Below are 10021 nucleotides of genomic sequence, written 5' to 3' on the forward strand. Positions count from 1 at the left end.
CTTCCAGATGGGCAAACACGGGCTATTCCAGCCCTGGCCTCGATAACAAGGAAGCTCTGAATTATTCTGAACAAAAGGGCAGCAGCTAAACCTATTAACACCAACTGAAACCAACCAGCTGGCAGGAAAAGCGTGTGTGACCAGCGTGGATTGTCTGTGTCCCTCCACTGCCCCCATGGATGCTCTGTTGGCCTGGGTCTGGATTCTACTGCATTTCCAACTGCAAAGAATCATGAAATAATTTGGATTGGAAAATTAAGATCATGGAGTCCAGGAAGGCGTGGGAGACGACACAGGGAAGGTGTGTATGAAGGTGTATCACAGCTGTGGGGAAGGAAAACGGATCTAAGCAGTCAGAAGGTCACTGTCAAACACGTGGTGGCTTCAGGTGACACAACCTGGCCCAGGTGCTCCGGTGATCTGTCAGCACTTCTGAGCAGGCGACTCCCGCAAAGTCAACATCGGAACCGACGTGTCATTGGGAAAAATGCTCACCGTGGCTTGAAGGATGACAGAACACCGACAACAAAAGGAGGGCTGCGAGCAGGGCGCTGCAGGGCCCCTCTCACGCTCCCAGAGCTCCGCAGGGCGAGGAGATGCCCAGGGATGGACCCGCCACGCTCCCCCCGCGCTCGGGGGATGCAGAATAACGCAGCAGCTTCCCCGAACGAGCACGCACACGCTGGGGAGGCTCGGCCGGTCCCGCCGCCGGTGCCACCGCAGCGGGGTGGCGGGGACAGCAGCGGGTGGCCCCAGGGGGACAGGGACACGCCGGGGGGAACAGGGACACGCCGGGGGTGGCAGCCTCTCCCCGGAGCGATGCGGGGCACGGGCCCCAAGCGGCTCCAGCGCGGGGCTGCAGGCGATGCCCAGCGAACGGGACACACCCCAGGGACCGGCCGAGCCCTGCCCGGACCCCCGCCCCGGCCCGCTCACCGCGGATGGCGGCGATGAGCGCGTTGCCGTCCTTGATCACCTCCTTGATGAACTTGTTGGTTCGCTCCAGCTCCTGCTCGTAGCACTTGAGGCGCTCTCGGAAGTCGGGGCTGTCCAGGTAGCAGTCGCTGAACTCCAGCGGCGGGTGCCCCATGGCCGCGGCTCGGCCCGGCTCCCCCGCGCTGCGCCTACGGAGCGCTGCCGCCGCCGCCGCCCCGGGCGCCCCGCGCCGCCGGCATCCCGCGGGCCCGCCCCGCCCGCCGGCCCCGCCCGCCGCTCCCCGCCCGCCGCTCCCCGCCCGCTCCCGCTGCCGCGCCCCGGCCGAGGGACCCCCGCCCGCCCGCTCTCGGCGCTTCCGGCCGCGCCGCTGCCGCCGGGAGGTGTAGTCCGGGATGGGCCGCCCGCCCGGCCCCGCTCCGCGCGGTGCGGGACGCGCTGCGCTCCGTGCGCTGCGGGCCGGGAGCCGCCGCCGCCCCGCGCGCCGCTCCCACTGCGCCCCCTGCCGGCGGGGCGGGGGCGGCGCCGCCCGCACGCGTTGCCATGGACGCCCCGGCGGCCGCGCGTGACGTGACGCGCGCGCGGTGATGACGTCAAGTGGCCTCCACGTCGCCGGGGCGGCCAAGATGGCGGCGGCCGAGGGGAGCGGGGCCGGGGGGACTCTGGTGAGCGAGGTGGGGACAGCCCTGGGGACAGCTGGGGGGTCGGGAGGGGAACCGGGGAGGACAGACTGAGGGCAGCGTGTGGGTGTGCGGGCCTCCCTCTCACCCTGAGCAGAGCCAGGCAGTCGGTCAGGTGCCGGGCAAAGGCGGAGCGGGGTCTGGAGGCCTGGGCAGCAGGCGGCTCGTCCGAAGGGTGCGGACGGGCAGAGGGGACGAGGACAGGGCAGAGTAGGGTGATGGGAAAAGAAGACAGGAAAGGGGACAGAAGAGCCGTGCTGTCCCTGCCCTGCCTGCCCCAGCCTTTGCCGTAGAACCGGTCGGGCTGCGCCCTGTTTGCTTCACCTCCGGGCACCGCAGAGCTCTCCTCACCGCGGGCGGGGAGGGCCCCAGCCCGGCTAAGCCTGGTCGCTGAGCGGCCTCGGTGTGTGCCGGGCCGGGAGCGGTGCGGCTGTGCAGCCGGCAGGCATCACCTCCCTTAAAACACAGCTTTTTTATTTCTCTCAGTTAGTGCTGCCGAACAGAGCACGGAGGGTTCTGGGGGTGGCAGGGGACAGGCTCACCCACACCTGCTCAGCTCTGCAGGCCATGAGCTGCTCACATCGGACAGCCACAGCCTGGCTCTGCTGCAAAACCTTTTATTCGTTGTATCCCTGAATTCTGAGCAGCCAGAACCCATCTGAAGTGCACACGAGCATGTTTGTGTTCCTTCCTAAAGCTTTGTACACATTCAGTTCCCAGGTCTGGCAGATGTGTCGATATCCCAGGATATTCCAGTGGAAGGGGAGATCACTGTCCCTGTGGGATCTCACTCTCCTGATGATGATTACTCCACATTGGATGAGCCAGTCAAGGACACAATTGTGAGTCTGAGCCCCTGGCTGGGGTAAAACTCAGGTTTTCTGATATCTTTGGCAGCTGTTGTGCAAAACCTGTGTTTTTGCACAGCTCTGCTCAACCTGTACTTCAGTGGGAATTGTTTTAGAACTCATAATGTAAAACAAATTCCTGTGGACCAAAAAGTGTCTGAATTGTGGCCCAAAGTTTCTCTGTGGTCCTGAAATCATTGGGAGGGCAGAGGCCTCAGGGGGAGCTTGTGAGAAACTCCACTGACTGAATGTATTTTTAATTTCTTTTCCTAGAGGAGCAAACAAATTGTTGGTTATATTCATATGTTATTAAAAGATAGAATATTGTGGTTGTTAAAGAAAAGAATGTGATGCTGTTGTTAAGGAATGTAGGAAAAGCAGTCATTGTTTGTTGAAGAGGATCTACAGAACTTGGGTTGGATCCTCTCCTGATTTGCCATCCATGTTCCTTTACTTCTGTCTGTTTGCTGTAGCTGGGAGCTGTAATTTTTGTGGGGGGATAGATGAAAGTGTTTTGTGTTTGTTGCAGATGAGGGACCTGAAGGCCGTTGGGAAGAAGTTTGTCCATGTCATGTATCCCAGGAAGAGCAGCGCGCTCCTCAGGGACTGTGAGTGCTGGGGCCTTCCCGACCTCCACAGGAGTGGCAGAATCAAGTGGGACAGGAATTCAGAAATGCTGAACATCCTGAGCAGCAGAGCTGACAGCTGGGGTGTCACCAGGGCTCTGTGACAGGGTGGCGTGGGCCAGGATGGGTGGAACTGGGAGCTCTAGTAACTGGTGGGTCTTGAATGAATTTTATTATAGGTCATGGTGTAAGATTATGAATAAGAAAATTGTAGAGCAGTGAAATGTGGAAAATAGCACCTTGGGAGTAGGGCAGGAGGCTCTGTCATCCCAGGAAAGCAGAACTGAAATGATTCTGTGCCTTTTGTCATGTGTTTTCCCTCTCCCTGCAGGGGATCTGTGGGGCCCGTTGGTGCTGTGTGTCTCCCTGGCTCTGTGAGTATTCCAGGGGAATTTGGGGTTTTATAGCCAGTGCATGAGGGAAATGAGAGGTTAAAAATTACTAATGAATGTGTTAAGATCAATTTCATCTCATCCCTCTCTGTCTTGTGCAAGCACTGCTTGGTTGGGTTCTTGATAAAAAGTGTTTGTGATGCTTCAAGCCCATTAGCACCTCCTGTCCCTAAATTTAGGATTTAAGGATGAACTCTTCCTGGTCCCATAGCCTAGGAATGGTTTTGCTGAAGGTGCCTCAAGTTGTCCTGATTCAGCTATGGTGCTTGCATCCTGTAGTTATTCCAAGGTTATATTCTGAGGCTGGTTTGTTCAATCACACACTACTCTGTTGCTTTGAGAGGTAGCAGAACTTTGGTACTTTAATTTCTATGTCTGCCTGTTGTCCATGGCTTGATTCCCTTCTGAATGCTTTCACAGCCCTCAAAACAGGGAAAAAATGGAGTGAAAACACCTCAGTTGAGCCATAACCATTTTCCTTTCCTGTGCAAAACTGAGGACATAATGAAAATATAAGATAGATGAAAATCTATGAGCCTGCAGCATAACTGGGAATCAGTGTTGGGGCTCCTGCTCTGGCACCTACTCCAGTCTGGGAAAACTCCATCAGTGCTGATGCCTCCATCTGTCTGTTCCCCACTGCAGCTGTTTCTCCCTGTTCCCCACTCCAGGATGCTGCAGGGTGGCTCTGCAGACAGCAAGGATGATGGAGGGCCCCAGTTTGCCGAGGTCTTTGTCATCATCTGGTTTGGGGCCGTTGTCATCACGCTCAACTCGAAGCTTCTGGGAGGAACCATGTGAGTGCAGGTTTATTCCAGGGCAGTTCACACACTGCTGTGCACACAGTTCTGTCCTGACTGCTGTTTCCCTGTTGCTGTGTCCCTGTGCAGCTCCTTCTTCCAGAGCCTGTGTGTGCTGGGGTACTGTGTGATGCCGCTGACCGTGGCCATGCTGGTGTGCAGGCTGGTGCTGCTGGCAGGCGCGGGCACCGTCAGCTTCATCATCCGCCTCATCGTGGTGGGGGCCATGTTCGCCTGGTCCACCTTGGGTGAGTCCCTCCCTGTGCCCTGGGCTTGGGGAGCTTCATCCCTGTCATTCCCTCAGGCAAAACCAAGGGATGCTCTAGTCCAAGGTGTCCCTGTGCTGCTGAAGGGAAATAGTTCTTCTAGTCCTTGAGCTGGCAGAGGTTCAGCCTCTGCCTCTGCTTCTGGTGATTTCCATGATCATATGCAAATTGCCTTGGGCAGCAGGATGATGATTTAGTATTAAACTCTGTGAGAATTTTTAGTGGTTTATTCTAGATTATGTTATAAATACTCTTAGAAAATGCTGATTTTACAGAGATACATTTGCACTGTTTCTCCTGTTGTGTATCTGTAAGTCTGGCTCTCATTGTACAGAGTTAATCAGCATTTGTGGCCAGGCTGGTGGGGGCTTGGAGCAACCTGGGCTAGTGGAAGGTGTCCCTGTGGCAGGGGTGGAACTGGATATCCCTTCCAAGCCAAACCATGCAGTGATTCCATGATTCTGTGACCTGTCATTCTGTATGATAAAGGAATTTGGTGATTACAGCCCATTGGTTTGAGCAGTGCTTTCTTTGTCAACACAATTGCAGTGCTGATTGCAATTGCACAATTGCAAATCCTCACTGCACTTTGCTTCATGCAGTGGGGTCTGTGAGGGTTCTGCTGCTCCTGCTCATGTTTTGTGTCCCTGCAGCATCCACGGCGTTCCTGGCGGACAGCCAGCCCCCCAACCGCAAGGCGCTCGTCGTGTACCCCATCTTCCTCTTCTACTTTGTCATCAGCTGGATGATCCTGACCTTCACCCCCCAGTGAGCACCATCCTGAGGGACTGGTACATGGACTGGACTTTCTCATGGACGCTGCAGTGAATCCTTGGCTTTATCTCTTTCTAATTTATATATAGGGGTATGTAAAAAGGCAGGTTGTGAGATAAAGCCAGAGAGCTGCAAAAAGTGCTCATTTGTGTGTCCCTCTTTGTGAAAGATACTGAGGTCCTGCTGCTGAGGGGTTTATTTAGCCCTGTTCTGTACTGGTGTTAAATAAACAATGCCCACTGGGACAAGGATTGTTCCATCTGAGGAGAGAGCAGGAGATCCTGGATTTTCAAGCTGTTGGGAGATGAAGTTCACACGACTTGGCAGATTTCCTGCCTGTGCTTGGATTCTCACTGAAGATAAAAATGCCTTATCAAACCACAGAACTTCACTGCAGTGATTTGTGGAGAGGAAAGAGACGTGTCTGACTCCTTTTCATTCCCTTGTAGAGTGGTGAGATGTGCACCCAGGGCGTTGTGGGACTGGGGTTTCCCCAGGAAAGGAGAGTTCAGTCAAAACTCAGCTGGGTCCCTTTGCAGGGAATTGCTTTTGCCCTTGTGTTGTGTGTGTCCATCCCTTCATGTGGCAGGAGGGAGGGTTCCAGCTTGGTGCCTTCAGCATTGCATCCATGAAGGGACTGTGGGCTCACTGCAAGTTCCAGACCTGTGACCACAGGGAGCAAAGCTCAGAGTCTGCAGAAATGCTGAGACTGATTTGTAGCAGGGACTGGGCTCTCACTCTGCTTTTGGGAAGGGAGAATTCCTTGGAAAGTACCATGAATGTGTATGTATGATAAAAACAAAAGGTTCTGTGCAGGAAATCGAGCACAGGAATTTCCTGTGCAGGAAATTTGCTGCACAGGCTGTTTGGGTCTGAAAGACCATACCAGGGCTTGGGCCCCAAAGTGTTAAAACAGCTTGAAGGAAGGGGAGTAAATGGTACCAGAGGTGTTGGTTGCTCTGAAGCAGGATGTGAATTCTGCTCTCACCTGCCTCTGTGTGACTGTTCCTTTGGTTGTTCATGGGGACAGCAAAGAAATGTGTGCAAACGTGCATTTTGTTCCTTTGTCCTTCCCATGAGATGTCAGACACTGTTCTGTGGGTTGTTTTTTGGGGTTTTCATTTTGCTTAATACTTTAATAAAAGGGAGGGGGCTCTTGCAGTCACTGCAGGTTCATTGTGTACCCCTCCTGGGTACAGGAGTGCAAGAGTCAGGTGTAGTTTGGCACAGACTATGGGAGCTGAGACTTGATTTTGGTAACTACAAAAATGATTCTTGTTGTCTATTGTTCTCAGTCAGCAATCCATGAAATACCTGGGGTGAAAAAACTGCTGTAAAATGTCATTTTTCCTACATTTGTGCAGACAGACTGAAACTGAGGTCTGTGGGTTCTGCTGAGGTGTGAATGTGCCTAATTTCTAATTATATGTGCAAGAGCAGTCTGTGCTGTAAACACTGGCAGTGGGTGGGAGTTGGGATGGAAATTGCTGAATTTCAGATTAAAAGTGCATTTTTGCATTTGTGGATAATGAGCTGCTGTTTGTGGCAGGGCCTGGCTGTGGCACCAGGGGGCTGGAGGGGAGCTGTGGTGGTTCACAGACATGGGAACTGTGGAAAGGGAAATTTTTAAGCTTCCATTAAATTATTGCTGGTATGGAATGTGGTTTTTCTTTTAAGTGTGCAGTTTTTCATTCGTTTAAATGTTAGTTCAGCTTTTTGAAGCTGAAAAGAAGTATTCAAGGGAAGTGGATGGTAAAGCTGTTGATGGCTCTGGTGGGATTCCTTCAGCCAAATCTTTCTGTCCTACAAGAATTTAACCACACTTTCAAAGAAATCCTTGGATTCTCTCTGGGTCGTGTGACTTGAGCTGCTGATCTAGCAGAAGGATAATTGGAATAGTGTTTAATTGATCCAGTAATATTTTGAGAATTTTTATATGACTTCAGAAGGTCAAAAAGCCCAAACTGGGGTTTGTTCCTCAGCCACCCCTGGAGGTCCTGCAGAGCCCCTGCTGTGACAGAACCAGTGGTCCCTTGGCAAGAGGGACATGGCCAAAGCTAACGGGACATGGGCACGTGAAACACAACCAAACCATTTTGGTTCAGGGAAACAAAATGCCTCGAGCTTGTTTGATGTTTGCAGATGCCTAGAATTAATACAGCTGATGGAGAGTCCTTTAAAGTGCTGGTGTCACCTGTGAGTGCTGAATGTCCCTCATCCTGTCCAGCCAGGTGTGCAGCACATCCCTCCCAAGGGCCCTGCAGGGCAGTGATCCCTGTCCCACAACAGAGGATTAATTTGTGCTGGAAATGTCTGTGGTAAGAACTGTTGTGCTTTCCAAGGGGAAAGGCTTTTCCTTCTTGTTTAAAGCTGCTGGGGATGGGTGACAAGGAGCAGCAGCTGTGTTGCCATAATGGAGTGTTTGAACTGCTCTGCAGAGAAATGGCTGATACTCAATGCACAAACCAGGCTTTCTTTCCTACTAGGATTTTTTAAAATACTGTTTATCAGCAGAAGTTGTTGTATATGTTTAATTTTGATCTATTTAATACCAATAAAAAGGAAAAGAATTTATTTGTTTTAACTTGAAAAATTCAAACAGGCTGGAAGTCACACAGACAATGTGATGTGTGGATGAAGCTCTGTGCTCTCTGTACCTGCAGTACCAGGAGCTCCCCTGGCCTGGCTGGGGCAGGAGGGGGAAGCTCCCCAGTCCCCACCCTGTGTCCCCTGAGCCCACATGGACAGCAGGACCCACAGGCCACACGTTCCAGAGCCCCTGAGGCTGAGCCAGGCTCAGCCCTGCCCAGGCTCAGATCCTGCTGGTGCTCCCAGGCTGCTCTGGGAAGGAACAGTGCTGCTGGTGTACCCCAAAATTGGGGGTCCAGTGGCTTCAGGGCTGGGAGGTCTCAGGAGCCACCCATGGGACCTCCATGTGCTGGCCAGGGGTCACTGGGAGCAGAAACCCGGTGGAAGGAGCTGATGGGTGAATGGGTGTTAACACCCATCCCTGACTGGCTAATGAACCAATGGCGATTAAAGCCATCCCTGAGCAGGATTTGGGGCAGTGGCCGGGACTTTGTCCATGGGCTGGCAATGAGGACATCCATGACACGAGCCTGGCTAAGGGAGCCTGAGCCCGGAGCTGGTGGCAGCAGGGACACACTGCCCCTGTGCCGGACACGGGCTGGGAAAGCCACCGTGGCCCGGCTGTCACCAGAGGGCGGCAGGACCTCGCCATCCCTGGCAGCCTTTGTAGCTTAGCTGTCACCTCCCCGTGGTGGCCCTGGGAGCTCCGGGAGGTGACATGTGAGCTGCCAGCCCCAGCCACCAGCTCGGGCTGTGCTGCCTCACCTGGCCCTGCTGCGGGGTTTCTGCCTGCTCAGTGATGGGCAAGAAGACACTTTCATTCAACAAGGGGCATTAAAATAAAATAAAATAAAATTAAATTAAATTAAAATAAAATAAAATAATAAATACTATTTACCAGTGAGTTACCAGTCCTGGAAATGTAACTTCTTCTCTAAAGAGGTGTTTCCAAGTGCAGCTCTGGGCTTTGGATAAAGCTCGAATTCAGCATTTTTTGTCCTGCAAACGAATCTTTTAAGGCAAATAAATGCTGAATTGTACTTTAGGGCAAAGGGATGGGGCAGGTGACAGTGTAAGGAAAGACTTTCCCAGTAAAATCAGGAAGTAACCCATAGAATGCATCTGTTGACAGCTGGGACTGAACCTGATTCCTGCCCGACCTTTGGCTTTCCTGGCAGGGAAACTAGGTGACATGGCTGCAGGAGCTGCAAGGCAGGCTGGAGGCTGCTGGAACTCCACGGTGCAGGTACTCAGTGCAAGGGCAGTGAGGGGTGGGAGGGGCCAGGATGTGTCCAGCACGGAGGGTTCCTCAGTGGGAATGTTGGGGGAGTGTCACCAAGGGCAGGTGTGACAGCCCAGCACCTGGGACAGACACCAGGGTCACTGCACTGCTCTGCTGTCACCTTGCTAGGGGGAAATGCCTGTGCTGGGGGGCTCAGGGTGTCTGTGAGACAAGAGTAATAGTTTGCTCTATTTATTCTGAATCCTAGTTGGAATAAAAACCAATAATAAGTGCACTTCCTGATGCAGGAAGAACGAGTTTGGTGTTTCTGCCCTAGTTGTGCTCCCTGAACCTTGTCCCCTCTGCCCACGTTTCAGGGAAGGGAACAGGGCAAGTTTTCTGGAGTGCCATGGCTTCCCCATGCCTGGTACCTCGTTATATCTGTACTCTGAGCCCTCTGTGTCTGAGCAGCTGCTGTTTGTGCTGCTGATGGGAGCAAGGGAGCATTGTCAGAGCCTTGGGGACAGTGGGATGTGTGGGCAGGCAGGGTCCTGCCACCTGGGAGCTCTGTTCTTCCCCTCCTGTGGGAGGAGATGGAGTGATTCCCTGCCTCAGCCAAACTTCCCCTGCCTGTGTAGAAGCCTTGGCTCCAGCTCCTCCCAGGAGCCTGAAGCACACCTCAGACAGCACCTGGAATCCATCCCCCAAGCCCCCTCTGAACGCCTGCTCTTCCCCCAGCACTGCATTGCCAGCAGTGAAAAGGGCACAGTGTGAAGCACACCCTCCTCTGAAAGCACAGAGGGAGTTTGGTGTTTGAAGAGAGGAATGAAGAATACAAACCCAGCTGGTTAGGTTGAAACTTGCATGCTCTGGTGAGGAGAGCATGGAGAT

General features: G+C 53.4%; 2 protein-coding genes across 2 annotated transcripts in view; one reads left to right on the forward strand and one right to left on the reverse strand.

Moving 5' to 3' along the window:
- OPHN1 (oligophrenin 1) overlaps positions 1–1137 on the reverse strand; it is a 52241-nt gene extending 51104 nt beyond the window's left edge. The window contains exon 1 of the mRNA XM_033072331.2: positions 937–1137. Within this exon, the coding sequence (XP_032928222.1) occupies positions 937–1090 (154 nt within the window). The 5' untranslated portion in view covers positions 1091–1137. The remainder of the gene's footprint in view (positions 1–936) is intronic.
- Positions 1138–1520: 383 nt separating this feature from the next.
- Positions 1521–7891, forward strand: YIPF6 (Yip1 domain family member 6). Its single transcript, XM_033072665.2, has 7 exons — positions 1521–1607; positions 2327–2455; positions 2991–3069; positions 3419–3461; positions 4151–4276; positions 4370–4527; positions 5199–7891. The coding sequence occupies exons 1-7, from the start codon at positions 1521–1523 to the stop codon at positions 5315–5317; spliced, it is 741 nt and encodes a 246-aa protein (XP_032928556.1). The 3' UTR covers positions 5318–7891.
- The last annotated feature ends 2130 nt before the right edge of the window (positions 7892–10021 follow it).

Source organism: Catharus ustulatus, chromosome 14, assembly GCF_009819885.2.
Source record: "Catharus ustulatus isolate bCatUst1 chromosome 14, bCatUst1.pri.v2, whole genome shotgun sequence".
Taxonomy (NCBI): Eukaryota; Metazoa; Chordata; class Aves; order Passeriformes; family Turdidae; genus Catharus; species Catharus ustulatus.

Bases quoted from the DNA above. Each gene is read 5' to 3' on its own strand.
- YIPF6 (XM_033072665.2), top strand. From the start codon at position 1,521: ATGACGTCAAGTGGCCTCCACGTCGCCGGGGCGGCCAAGATGGCGGCG. The intron at 2,456-2,990 runs GTGAGTCTGAGC...TGTTTGTTGCAG, and splicing joins AGCCAGTCAAGGACACAATT to ATGAGGGACCTGAAGGCCGT. The intron at 4,277-4,369 runs GTGAGTGCAGGT...GTCCCTGTGCAG, and splicing joins AAGCTTCTGGGAGGAACCAT to CTCCTTCTTCCAGAGCCTGT.